Below are 15,002 nucleotides of genomic sequence, written 5' to 3' on the forward strand. Positions count from 1 at the left end.
AATGTACTATCTTGATAACTATACAGATTTTCCCCTTTCTATGTAACATTTAATGTTTACAAAATAAATAGCATGAAGGTACAGGAACACATTTTAATTTTCCCAGCACCCAAAAAACTGTTCAAATACCTTTTAAAAATCTCCTCATGGCCATAAACCACACTGATAAGATTAGCATTAAAATCATTTGCTTGACTTGTTCTTTCCCAAGAAAATGCTTTTAAAACTCAATGTAATACCATAAAGACAAGAAAACCAACAAGAAAGAAACTCTTACTTGTACATTGTGCATTCTTGATTGCATTTAGTCTTTTAATACAAGATAGTCACATACTAGCAGAATTGTTAGCTACTATAATTAGCTAAATTATTCAAAGAAGATATAAATCAAAATATTATTTTCAAATAAAGGAAAAGAAAGTAAAAAAACCTATGGTGGTATTCACATCTGATGAAAACAGAATAAAAACAATAGCCAGAAATTCTTAAGAATGCCCATGATATCATATCTTAAAATAATATTAGAAAGAGATTTATAACTAGTCAGATCTAGTTGTACATGTTTCCTAAGGTCAATAGTTAAGAGCTGATATTAACATAATAAAAATCTTGACATATTAAAATATTTTAATCTTCCCATTAAAAACTGTGAAAATACAACCCAGAGACACACTGTATTATTTATAGGAGGGAAAACAACAATACAATTCCAAACAACTCATGTAGAGTTTTTAACTATAAAGAATTGCAGGGGCTGGGGGCTGGGGAAGCTAGGACAGGTCCTCAGCACTCAGCTCACCATCCCCCCAGGGCACCTCTCTCTACACCACGCCTGCTCATCAACAAGGAAAAAACTGGCCAGACTGACCCCTTCCTGGGAATGATGATGGGCCTCGGAGGGGGCATGGACTTTGACTCCAAGAAGGCCTACAGGGATGTGGCCTGGCTGGGTGACTGTGATCAGGGCTGTCTGGCTTTAGCCGACCTCCTCGGATGGAAGAAGGAGCTGGAGGACCTCATCCAGAAGGAGCATGCCGGGATAGATGCTCAGTCAGAGTCAAGGAGCCCCAACCCCACCACTTCAGCTTCCCCCCAGAGGTCCCCACCTCCTGCCAAGGAGGAAGCCAGGACTACGAAGACAGAGAAACCGCAGTGACAGCGGCATCACCCAGGCAGGACACCCAGCTCCTCTGGGACAGTCCCAAACAGCCCTGGCCCTCCCTAACTTGCAGTTCTTGTCTGGGAAGCTCAGAGCATTCCCTCAATCTCATAACTACTTCCTTCCAAAACAGGGGTTCCAGTCCCCCTGACCCTGGCAAATCTCTAACATCTGGGGGCTGAGGCATAGGCAGCCCATCTCTAACAGCCTGGAGCTTCTAACCACCAGGGACAAGGATCGACCTCCCCTGATTTCTAACTGCTCTTGGGGGCTGGCAGGCCTCCAAATTTCTAACTGTCCTAAGACAGGGCCCCAGGGCCTCAGTACTCTCCACTGTTCTCAGGGGCCTGTGGCCTAGTAGACAAAATCTAACCTACCCTGGGTGGGGGCGGGGTTCCTCCAAACATAACATCCAATGTGGGGGTTTGAGCCTGCAGGCCTCCCACCTCTCTGCCTCCAACTCCCAACTGGTTGTTGGGCCACCTTCACTCATGACCCATTTCCCATGTGGGGATGGGCAGATGATGTTGCTTATTGGAGACACATTAAAAACAAAAAACTAACAATCAGCAAAAAAAAAAAAAAAAAAGAATTGCAAAAATGTGAAGTCTTTTTTATTTAACTTGAGAAAGAGAGAGACAGAAACATCAGTCTGGTTTGGTATGTGCCCTGACCAGGGATCAGACCCACAACCTTTGTGTATTAGGATGAGGCTTAAGCCAACTGAGTTGTCCAGCCAGGGCAAGTCTTTTAAGGACAAAAAAAAAATGTCCCTTCTGAGCAATATAATTAGGTGTTACATTTGTAGCTAAAATATATATTTTACATGTGTAGAGATCCAATAGGAATGGATATTAGTTGTTTTGCATATGATTTTGCATGAAATGTTTCAGCAAAAGTAAACTATTAAATGTAGCTTTTAAATTCCCAACTCCATAAAGTGAGAACAGAGCATAACAATTACGCATACATATATTTTCTTTCTTTGAATTGTGGTTTTTTTGTTTGGTTGGTTGGTTTTTTTTTGTATTTTTCTGAAGCTGGAAATGGGGAGAGACAGTCAGACAGTCTCCCGCATGCGCCGGGATCCACCCGGCACGCCCACCAGGGGGCGACGCTCTGCTCACCAGTGGGCGATGCTCTGCCCCTCTGGGGCATCGCTCTGTTGCAACCAGAGCCACTCTAGCGCCTGGGGCAGAGGCCAAGGAGCCATCCCCAGGGCCCGGGCCATCTTTGCTCCAACGGAACCTCGCTGTGAGAGGGGAAGAGAGAGACAGAGAGGAAGGAGAGGGGGAGGGGTGGAGAAGCAAATGGGCACTTCTCCTGTATGCCCTGGCCAGGAATCAAACTCAGGACTTCTGCACGCCAGGCCGACGCTCTACCACTGAGCCAACCGGCCAGGGCCTTGAATTGTGTTTTAAATAGATTTTTAACTATATTAGTTTCAGGTGTACAACACAGTGATGCAACATTTATACACCTTAAGTGATCACCACAGTAAGTCTGGTAACCATCTGTCACCACACTGATATAACAATATTATTGATTATATTCCCTATGAGGTACATTGTATCCCTAAAACACATAACTGGAAGTTTGTATTTCTTCATTCCCTTCCCATTTTCTGCATCCCCAGCCTCCCTCTCTTTCTGGCAACTATTAGTTTGTTTTATATGTCTATGAGTTTGTTTCTGTTTCATTTGTTTGTTCATTTGTTTCACATTTTCAATACAAATGTTAAAAAGCAATCTTTTAGCATTTGTGCTTTAATATAAGAACTCAGAAACTATTAAATCCCACTAAACTAAAAAGTAGGACTTTTACACTAATAGCCACATCACAGTCACAGGAAACAGAAGGGTGTTCCTATTTCTTTAAATCTCAATTATCCAAGGCAAAAGGTATTTGGGGAGAGGAGGGAATACACACACACACACACACACACACACACACACACACACACACTCACACAATTTTAAAGGAAATTAATTTATAAGAATCTAAGGAAGAAAAATTTGAACATTTTAGGAGTCAAACCATGATAAATATAAATAAATGTGTAGTCTCACCATCACAGTCTAAGAACAGCTCAGAAGAATTTGGGTCACACAGACATTTCAAGTAAGTTTATGTCAAAACACACTAGAAATAATTATGATTTTAAAGTAATTCAGTTAATTTGCTTACCATTAAGTTCATGATTTTTAATAAAGTACAGCTATCAAATGATCAAGTAGCAACAAGGTATTTGGTATGACTACATTCTGATGGAAGGTGGATTCTTATGTAAAATGTGTGAACTGTTGCAAAATGTATAAAATACCATCACCATAAAAATAACTAATTTTAAATATAATTTTGAAATATTTGCTTAATTAAGCCATGTATCTTCAATATGGCCTTCAGCAATTAATATAGGGCAGTGTACACAGATGAAGAGTTATAGATCACATTGCTTAGAAATATAAGGTCTACCAGAAAGTTCTGGCCGTTTCTATCACAAGTTTCGACATGTAAGCACATGTTTATTTGGCGCATGTGTGCCTCTCTATTTTTATCACTTAATGCAGGGGTCCCCAAACTACGGCCTGCGGGCCGCATGCGGCCCCCTGAGGCCATTTATCCAGCCCCCACCGCACTTCCAGAAGGGGCACCTCTTTCATCGGTGGTCAGTGAGAGGAGCATAGTTCCCATTGAAATACTGGCCAGTTTGTTGATTTAAAGTTACTTGTTCTTTATTTTAAATATTGTATTTGTTCCCGTTTTGTTTTTTACTTTAAAATAAGATATGTGCAGTGTGCATAGGGATTTGTTCATAGTTTTTTTTATAGTCCAATGGTCTGAGGGACAGTGAACTGGCCCCCTGCGTAAAAAGTTTGGGGACCCCTGACTTAATGTATACATACTGACGTAGCAAATTAACTAAAACAAAGTTGATTCACGTTAGTCTTATATATGAAGCGATAGTGTACCCATGGCTACTGATAAAGTTCATTTACGCCACTGTAATTTTTACGAATTTCAACAAGGAAGAAATGCTACGGAAGCATGTCTGTCGCATCCACCATATTCCCCGGACTTAGCACCCTCCGACTATCACTTGTTTTTGTCCTTACAAAATTTTTTGAAGGGCAAAAAATTCAAAAATGAAGAAGATATCAAACAAGCACTGGTTCAATTTTTCGCATCAAAAGATAAAACATTTTTCAAAAATGGGATATACAAATTGTCCTCACGCCGGCAAGAAATCATTCATAATGCAATTATATTATTTAATAAAGTTTATTGACGGTAAGAAAAATTTGTATTTTGTTTTATTCCAAAAACGGACAGAACTTTCCGGTAGACCTTATATATATATTACTAACTACAGTCTCACTGATTGAAAGTGTATGTTGGTGCTGGCTGGTGGCTCACTGGACAGAGCATCAGCCTGGCTTATGGACATCCTGGGTTTGATTCCTGGTCAGGGCACACAGGAGAAGTGACCACCTGCTTCTCTAACCCTCCCCCTTTCTCTGCTCTCTTTCTCTTCCCTTTCCACAGCCAGCCATGGCTCCATTGGTTTGAGTGCATTGGCCCTGGGCACTAAAGATGGCTTGGTTGGTCAAGTACTCATCAGCCTCAGGTGCTAAAAATAGCTTAGTACTGGAGCATGGGCCCAAGATGGGGTTGCCAGGTGGATCCCCGTTGGGGTGCACATGGCAGTCTGCTTCACTATTCTCCCTCCTCTCACCTTAAAAAAAAAAAAGAAAAACAAAAACTGTATGTCTAATTTAATATTCGCTCTGGAGTTCCTCTGAAACTTTTTTGTGTTATAAAAACAGTTCATATCAGTGCTTGAGTATAAAATGGAATACGTATTTACAGAATTAAGTCCATTAAATGAAGCACTGCACATTTGGGGGACTCTCACTGTACAAGCAACCAGAACCAGTGGCCATCCTGCACACCCCTCTGAAATATTAGCTATCAATACTCTTTTCGATAAGGAAGAATCAAACAATCCCTAGTCTTGTAGTTACGTGGCATACTTGTAGACTGTCATCTAAGAAATATTTTCTATTTCCTGCCCATTACATTAGTTTTGGGTTTATCTCAACTGACAACTAATTTCTACTAAATCAACTATGCTATACATTTCAATGAGTCACAAAACCACATATATTTTAAATCAACCACTGAAAAAACAACATCTCGAAGACATGAGTGAATTAACCTTTTAAATCAACTATAAAATGAGATTTTCAAAAAAACACTAAGAAAAATTTCTTCTATTTTTCTATATTTAAAAATGTTCAGAGTAGAGTTTCCTACTAAAGGAGTAAATATGAAAACCATATAGCTCTAATTCAACTGATACTGTTTTTTAAAACTATGTTCTAAAACCAAAGTTAAATCCACCCCACCCCACCATAAAAACAGCTGTGCTTAATGTAGAAACTGGTAAAGAAACAGCTAACTTCTAAATAATGTTTTGGCAACCCCCAAAGCAAGTGTCTTATCAAACAGTACAAATTGGTCCTTACTGCCATTCATATAGCAGCTGTGTGCTGGCCTAAAGCCACTCTGTTTTCCCGCTTTACATTCGAGAAAAATAAAAAATGAAAAAGCAACCCCTTCCTCCGCTCCCCCTCCAAATTCCAGGTTTTCATTAGATAGCCATTAAAACTGAGTGAGTTGATTTGCATATTTGTACTGTTTTCCTCAAAATTTTAACTTCTTGACTTTAAAGTTAGAGAAGTTTTATTCTATTATGAAAGCTCTGAAAAAACTCACTAGGCCTAGCTCCCCACTGCTATACAAGATGAGCGCTTAGATTCAGAATCTAGGAGTCCGAATGCATTTCTCTACCCGCCCTTTAACATGCCCCATTGCCTCTGGCTGGGAATGATTTAGCAACACGAAGCAAGTCTCTATTCACTGTTAACTTCTGCAGCTGCTGGCGAAGCAAAGCATCCCTGCCTGATCACTCTGCCCATCTGGTGTGTCAAGTAATTATTTTTTTCAGAGAGTGGTTGATTTTTTATTTTTTTTATTCAGTGAGAGGAGACAGCCTCCTGCACGTGCCCAGACTGGGATCCACATGGCAAGCCCATTAGGGGGCGATGCTCTGATCTGAGGCATTGCTCCATCCTCTGACACTCAGCATCCGAGTTCCTCTTAGCGCCTGAGGCAGAGGCCATGGAGCCATGCTCAGTGCCCAGGATCAACTCGCTCCAATCGAGCCATGGTTGCAGTAGGGCAAGAGAGAGAGAGAGAGACAGAGAGAGAGACAGAGAGAGAGAGGCAGAGAGAGAGAGAGAGACAGAGAGAGAGAGAGAGAGAAATGAGAGGGGGAGGGGTAGAGAAGCAGATGGGCGCTTCTCCTGTGTGCCCTGACCAGAAATGGAACCTGGGACATCCATACACCGAGCCAATGCTCTACCACTGAGCCAACCAGCCAGGGCTGAGAGCGCTTGATTTTAAATGAAAGTATGTTGAAGATATGCACAATAAAAGACCTCAATAGAAAAAAAGGTCAGAAAACAATATAAGTAAATTCTTCACCATATCATTTGGACACATTTTATCAAGACCCTTGTTATGTGAAAAAGGCACAATATATCAAATAGCTAACCTAGCTTCTGGGGGGAAAACTGTAGGTTTTAATTAACAAAAGAGGGTTTTCCCCTTATGAAATCATTCTCATTTCAAGGATTTTAAATTGTCAGCTTTTCAATATAGAAATTTTAAATACAATGCTCACAAAAATTAGGGGATCAGGGAACGTGCAGATACTCCAGTACTTTCAGCCTTTTGTATAGTGCATTTTCACCATGAAATAAAAGTTGGGTTTGCATTCATTTGCATAATTGAACAACATTCTTTGACTTGTTCGTTTTCTGATGTTCTTATTTAATAAAAAAGGTCATATTTTTTTATTGCTTCATATTCATTTTGAAATATCCTCTCATTTTTGTGAGCAGTATACTTTCAATTACTGAGTGTAGTTAAGTTGAATGGTGGCCCCATTAAGATTTTACATGTAACACTAACCGATATCACTGAGTGATCATTCAGTGTTTGCAGTTAGCACAAAATTATCATGGCAGCTGCTTATTTTATTCCAAATCCCATGCCTTCCCAAAATTCTTCTTTATACCTACACACTAAGTGTTTGTTTGTTTGTTTGTTTGTTTGTTTGTTTTTAAAAAAAGGCTACTATGAACCAAGGATATGTTCCCATAGCCCCCTGTACTTATACCTTATCGGCAGTTTAACCTGATTTCTAAATGTTCACTACAATAATGAAGTGCAGCAAGCAAGAGGCAGGAAAATAAATAAATCTTTCAAATCAGACCAAAAAGTGACAGAAGTTAAAAACCATTAGAAGTGCCTGCAAAATGCCCACAAGTGTAGGTGGTTTCTGAAACTAGCCATCACTAAGTATAAAGAACCCCACAACAGGATCTGCTTGAGTGGGCAGAATCACCAAGAAACGGGCAAAGGGCAAGGGTGACATCTGAGGCATCATAAATTACACAGGACACAATCCTTAGAAGAAATCATTTTTAAAAAGAAAACAATAAATCTTTATGATCTGGGAACCACTTGGTCATTCTGAGACTTAAACAGGAAAAGAAAAATAATCAAATGCTTCGAGACCTCTCTAAGCGTCAATGCTGTCCCCTTTAGCACTGAGATAACAGCAGCACCGCACAGTGTTAACAGTGCCCCGCACAGGGCTACCATGGGGATGAAGTGAGATTATGTACAGTGATGGGCCATGGTCTGGGTCACAGCTTCTCTCCATTAACTGGCTGACTGGCAGCTAACTATACTTGCTTTCTCAATGAAAAATTTCAGGGAAAAGTTACTAGATTTAAAAAAATTAAAAAAAAATGGAAACAGCCTCACTTTCATTTTGTGGCTCCCCGGGGCCCCAGCACTCACCACATCGCTCGCGCTGGAGAACTCATTATTAACCAGACTCTCCAGAGCCATCCATCGGACTGGCCTGTTTTCATTGTCCCCCAGACAGTGGTAGTCCATGGGGAACAAGTCTCTGGAGAGGGCATTGTCTGTGATCTTAACTTGAAGTGTGTCATCAATGCTGAAAGGTAAAGACATAAATATCAAATGCAATCAGAGTATTTAAAAAATATGGATCGTGGTGACTCTTAAATACAACATAATTCCCACTTTGACTTCTAGGAGGAACCCCACTTCCAAGGAATACTAAACATCAAAGACAGAGATGAGCCTGTGGCACCTACACACAGTTCCTAGCAGCCAGGTCTTTGTGGATGACTTCCCTTCTGGCCAGGTAGCTCATTCCACAGGCAATCTGAATAGCCATGTGTACCAAGTCTTGCTGAGAAATTGCCTGTGGTAACAGAAGATGATGTTTGCAGTTAGCACAAAATTATGATGGCAGCTGCTTATTCTATTCTGCAATCCTACTCCATCCCCAAATACTTTTAATACCGTCACACTGTTTTAAAAAAAAAAGCTACTTTTTACTAAGAATATGTTCCCTGTACTTATATCTATTATCGTCCTTCCCATTCTGTAATTTACCATTTACTTCTCTCACCTGTTAGGTGTATCTCCCTAACATCCAACATGTATTGTAGCTGCTCATAAGAATCTGTTCAGTGCTAATTCACAAGGTAATATTTCAAATGCTTATTACTCAATAACTACTTTTCTTTTAAAATAGCTTTTATTAGCTTATCCCCAAGGGACTTTTTTCACATGTATACAAGCCTATAGCTCTCTGCTAACATGCCACTCTGGAGCCAGTATGCCAGCACTGCGGGCTGAGGAATGAAATTCTTCCCCAGGTGATGCTCGTGGGCTTCAGCCTAAACCACTTGTTAGGAACCCGGCTTTAATCTTGCCAATTTACAAAGCATTTCAAATATACATACTAAGCCAAATACTCAATGCAACCTTTGAATCTACTTTCTCCTGGCAACTGTAACAAATACATTATTATAAACCTTGAAACCAACTTAATGGGGCTGTAAGATTAGTGCAGCAAAACACCTATCAGGCTTTACCACCACTACCATCATAAGTGTTTGGAATCTGACCAAATGCTACACAGCTATGTGCACAAGCAGTGAAGAGAAAAATCTCTTAGATGACTAACCTCTTAAATACATTAAAAATATACCCTCCAGTCATCACTAGCTTTTGGTACAATATGAACAAATGGCTCTGAATATGGACCAAATAATGCAGTATATAGAGCGACCTTCGAAACCCCAAGGTCACCAGCTTCAGCACGGGCTCATTTGGCTTAAGTATGGTTCGCTGGTTTGAACATGGGATCACAGACAGCTGCTTGAGTCTAGAGGTCACCGGCTTGAGCATGTGTTCATCGGTTTGAGTACAGGCTTACCAGCTTGAGCCACAGGGTCAACGGCTTGAGCATGAGATCACCAACATGATCCCAAAATTGCTGGCTTGAGCAAGGGGTCACTGCCTTGAGCAAAGGGTCACTGGCTCAGCTGAAGCCCCCCAGTCAAGGAACATATGAGAAGCAATCAATACCTAACTAAAATGAAGCAACTATGAGTTGATGCTTCTCTTCTCTCTCTCCCTTCCTGTCTCCCTCCACTTGCTTTAAAAAAAAAAAAAAAGGTATCAGAAAAATGACTGAGAGGGTATTACAGCAGCCTTGAGGTGATTCTGAATAAACACACAATGGTATACAAGGAAAAATTTCAGCATCAGCAAAGTGTACACCTGTAAGCAGGAATCATAAAACAATCTTCCTCCAAACCAGCAGGTTATAAACATCTGATTCACTTTGAACAACTTCTCTCAGGCCTTTACACAGTTTATATTTAAGAATGTAAACATATACTTTCAAAGATATCAAAAGCTACTGGTAAATAACTAATATTTGGCAAATTTTTCTCACCTGAGGATTATTGGCTTCTACTAATTTGCACTGCCGTAAAAACAATTTTAGATTCCCCCAATTCATGTAAGGCAATATCACCATGGGTCTTTCTCCTTCTTCTATACACACATGAGTAATAGGAAGAAGATTTCTGTAAAATAATCAGGAGAAACACAGTGAAATCTAACATCTCAGGGACTTAATTGTAATAAAGAGCAATAAGATAAAGATAACCTTAAATAAAACAAGAAAATCTCTAATATACTTAAAAACATGATAAAATGTAAAATTATAATGCTCTTTTAAACCAGACTTTAATGTTTCCCATATATGCACTTCTTGACAGGGAAAAGTTATAAACTTAAAGTTGTTTCCTGTGGACTGAGTCCTCTGAAGACACATTCTAGTCACACTTAACTTTTTACTCTAAAGCAGTGGTAGTCAACCTGGTCCTTACCGCCCACTAGTGGGCATTCCAGCTTTCATGGTGGGCGGTAGCAGAGCAACCAAAGTATAAATAAAAAGATAGATTTAACTACAGTAAGTTTTATAAAGATTTATTCTGCCAAACTTAGTGAAAATCCAACATAAAGTACTTGGTAAGTAATTATTATAATATGCTTTAACTTGGTATAACTCTGCTTTATAAATTTTATAAAGTAAAGTTACTTCCCTACTTTATAAATCACCATTACTGTGGAACCGGTGGGCAGTTAGAAAATTTTACTACTAACAGAGATACAAAAGTGGGCAGTAGGTATAAAAAGGTTGACTACCCCTGCTCTAAAGGACATCAGAGACAAATGTTTGATGATCAGCACAGTATGATAATATCCCATTTTGTCTATCATCACACCTAAAAAAAGCCCAATGCACACTGTGGAAAGAATATCTAAGAGGATGAAACTGTCAAAAAAGGCAAGATGGTCTTAGCAGGGCACATGGTATTCAGAATCCGATTTCCAAATCCATAATTTACCAATAAACATGTGGGACCAAGTGCTTCGGCCTCAGTTTCCATACCTCTAACATAAGAATCCCATTAACCAAGAAATGTTGACATAATGTGCAAACAAAGTGAAACATGTGGTAAATAATCTTCATCCTTTTTTAATTTCTATGGCAAATTTCATCCTATTGCCTAATGACACCTTTTCTATTGGTATCTGAAAAAAAACCTGCGAATTTTCACCATAGTTATGTAAGTTTTTATATAATTACCTCATCCTCCCACTACACTGAAAATCCCTATAAGGCAAAACTAACAAACCTCTTATTTTTACACCTTATACCTCAAATTCTATACCATAAAAAACAAGCATCTGCCTGACCAGGCAGTGGTGCAATGGATAAAGCGTCGGAATGGGATGCAGAGGACCCAGGTTCGAGACCCCGAGGTCGCCAGCTTGAGCGCGAGCTCATCTGGTTTGGGCAAAGCTCACCAGCTTGGACCTAGGGTCGCTGGCTTGAGCAAGGGGTCACTCGGTCTGCTGTAGCTCCACAGTCAAGGCACATATGAGAAAGCAATCAATAAACAACTAAGGTGTCGCAATGAAAAACTGATGATTGATGCTTCTCATCTCTCTCCATTCCTGTCTGTCTGTCCCTATCTATCCCTCTCTCTGACTCTCTCTCTGTCCCTGTAAAAAAAAAAAAAGCTTCTAATATTCAATAAACACAGAAATAACATAGCCATAAAAACATTCCTCTTCCTTAACTTAGCATATTCTGCTTTTGAAGATGTTCAATAAGGAAATAAAAAGCTACATGAACAAGGAGAATTAATGCATATTAATAGCAAAAAGTTGCAAACAACTTGAATGTCCAAAGCTAAGTAACGGAGAGTACACCCACATAATAGGTAGTATGTACCAAGAAAACGCTCACAAAGAAGAGCTAAAGGAGTATGGGTAAAAGCTGATCACATAGGAAAGCAAGAGAAAAATAAATAAAACTCTGCACAGAAATATGCCAAGATTTAAGGTTGTTGAATTGAGTTGTGAGACTTTGGATGATTTCTAACTGGCTTTTCTGTGTTTCCTAAACTGTCTCAGTTGAGCATGAATCTCTTTTGAAATTACCATCACACAATTCTGGCCTGACCAAGAGTGCACAGGGAGACTGTGCAGGCGTTACTAACAGAAAAAACACTGGCCTGCGGAGCTGGGAAAGGGCAGCCTCAGAAATCAGAGAACCTGTAGGTACCTCTCCGTAAGGTTCTGTTTGTTACAGCCTGGGGGCTGCAGTGATGGTCAGCTCCACTTTACAGGTGGGAAATGCATGCTAGGTTAGGTCATCTGTCATGGTCAAACAGCAACCATAGTAGTACATAAGGAATAAAAACCGTATTTTACACTTTCCTCTGGACTTCCTCCCAGGGGAACAAAAGAGAGTGCAGGGGAGATGACACAGCCTCTTTTCACAGCAAGTCCATGCACACTCAAATGACTACGGCAAGTATGCACCTGGGTTTAAATGAGCACTTCAGGGGTGATATTAAGAGTTAGTTGCCCAATCCCTTTACTCACCCCCACCCCCATTATTTCTCTCTGCTCCTTTCCTCATACTGAAATTCACTGAGCAGAGTTTAAGGCATTTAATCCAGGCACAATAAATTTGCTAGATAAGATCAAGTCATTTCTTCTATCATTAGGGGATTAAAATCTCCTCTGGGAACGGCAACAAGTACATGAAAATGTTTCCTAGTTCAAATGGCTGCCCCTCATTCTGCCCATTTTATAAAGGAAAGGAGGATAAAGAGGAAGGCCTGGGATCTGAGAGGGGTGGATGAGACAGAAGCAGGTGCTGCAGAGGAAAACAATGCAGAGGAAGGGGAGATGCTGTGGGAATGGAGACAAGAGCCCCATCTTACTAAGTGTCCTCCAGGAGTCAGAGCGTTAAGACCTTCAGTATGACAGGTGGCTGCCATCAGGCACCCTTGTGCCAATGGAGCACTAAACTACAAGTTAGAGTACTTCGATATGAACCACTTATGATGTAATTAAAAATAGATTGATAGCCACCTTTTTATTTATGCAGCTATTTTAACTTATTATAAAAATTATTCTCACAAATTCCAGTGGAAGGAGTAAAAAGAAGACTCTTCAAAACGCTTTAAAATATTTCAACACTTTACAATTCATTTTAATCATGGAATGTTAAAATATGAAGTAAACATGTTTTACACATGGAATTACATAACAAAACTAGTTTTTAAAAAGATGAAATTTAAAACCAGGTTGTGTATGATATGATCACTGAAGATAGTTATTTCATTTTTATCCCTCATGCCTAGCAGAGAGGTCCTAGTACAAAATAGGCACTTAATGAATTAAATGAAAGAAAGAATAGACAAATGCATGTATACAGCATGAAAGGTTTAGACATCAGAGGTCAAAAAGAAATGTGTAGTAGGCCTCTGTCCCCTTAAAAATGAAATGAAGCCCTGGCTGGGTAGCTCAGTTGGTTAGAGTGTCCTCCTGACATGCCAAAGTTGCAGGTTCAATCCCTGGTCAGGGTACATACAAGAATCAACTAATGAGTGCATAAATAAGTAAAACAACAAATCAATGCGTCTCTCTCTCTCTCCCTCCCTCCCTTTTTTTGTCTCTAAAATCAATAAAGAAAATACAATTTTTTTTTTAAATAGCTATAAAAAATGAAATGAACTACTGCAATGAGTGGAAAGAACAATGTTTTCCACATACTTACAATGGTTTTGCTCATTAAAAACTAGGAGTTCTGGTATCACTCTATAGCCAGGAAACACAATTAACTATGATCAAACTATATGTTACATTTAGAAGACTTTCCCAATCACTGAATGCCCAGTATTAAAATAACCCAATTCAGTCTGCCTGTCTATTCCATCATCTAATGGTATACTGGGCTGCTAATTTATCTTGCTGGGTTGCTGGAAAACACTGGAGCTTAAAGCCACGTGAGAAAATGCTGCAAATGCTTGATCTGAACATTTTTACTCAAAGCACCTCTGGGCTACAATGGCTATAAACTGCTTCCTGGGAAAACCTGTCTTTGTCCACATTTACCCTTGCTGCCCATTTCTGAGCTGAAGTGGTGCAGACCTTTCATCAGGGTAAGAAAGCTGGCTAGGGACCTAAGTACTAGGTTAACATTATATATACTAGTATTAAACACTTTGGCTCTTTCAACTAGAGTCAGTGTAACAGAGCATCAAGCACTCCCAACACTGTCAAAAGGGACATTTCCTGCACTAATCATTACCTAGGTCTTGTTTTGTTTCCTGGAGGAAACAAAATGTGTTTTTTCAAAAGCAGTCTGAAGGAGAAGTTATCCATCCATTCCTCTGCACATGAGTTCCGCTCTTGGATGTAATCAGGCTGACGGAAGGTAACATTCTTAAACTCTAAGACCTGAAACTTCCAAAGGGACATCTTCAGTCCATCAATACAGTGTGTTCAATTTTTTCCAAAGGTTCCTGGCTTTTTTATTTTCAATAAATCTAAAAAGTGTATCTGTTCACTATATTAACCAATGTCCCAAGTGTACGTACACTGAACCTAATGAGACATCTGCCTCAGAATTTGAAGCCAGAAAAACTTATTTCTCCTAAGGAACATCTATGTTTATTCCCCTTCTAATACTCAGATTTAGCAGCTTTTAATGTTTCTTTCACCTCTGGTTTCCCAGAAGCTAAGAGTTGTTTTATGTTCAATCACAGCAAAACCATTTGTCTCCTTACTATTAGGCTTATTTATTTTCTTTTTCACCATCCCAAAGTCAAAAAACTGAGTTTTACTTTCATTACTATTTTATTGATCTTATTATTGCTGGGGTTTTTTTTGTTTGTTTGTTTGTTTTTTGTGACAGAAAGAGGGACAGATAGGGGCAGCCAGATAGGAAGGGAAAGAAATGAGAAGCATCTATTCTTCACTGCGGCACCTTAGTTGTTCATGATTGCTT

At 39.6% G+C, this 15,002-nt stretch overlaps 1 protein-coding gene across 2 annotated transcripts in view; it reads right to left on the reverse strand.

Annotated features, from left to right (window-relative positions):
• The window catches only part of RYK (receptor like tyrosine kinase), a 106,203-nt gene that overhangs the window by 20,425 nt on the left and 70,776 nt on the right, over window positions 1–15,002 (reverse strand). For both annotated transcript variants that reach the window (XM_066350319.1, XM_066350318.1), the window contains exons 11-13: window positions 10,077–10,209; window positions 8,419–8,528; window positions 8,096–8,255 (exon numbers count right to left, since the gene is read on the reverse strand). In XM_066350319.1, coding sequence (XP_066206416.1) covers window positions 8,096–8,255; window positions 8,419–8,528; window positions 10,077–10,209 — 403 coding nt within the window. The remainder of the gene's footprint in view (window positions 1–8,095; window positions 8,256–8,418; window positions 8,529–10,076; window positions 10,210–15,002) is intronic.

The sequence above is a fragment of the Saccopteryx leptura genome, chromosome 10 (genome assembly GCF_036850995.1).
Source record: "Saccopteryx leptura isolate mSacLep1 chromosome 10, mSacLep1_pri_phased_curated, whole genome shotgun sequence".
Taxonomy (NCBI): Eukaryota; Metazoa; Chordata; class Mammalia; order Chiroptera; family Emballonuridae; genus Saccopteryx; species Saccopteryx leptura.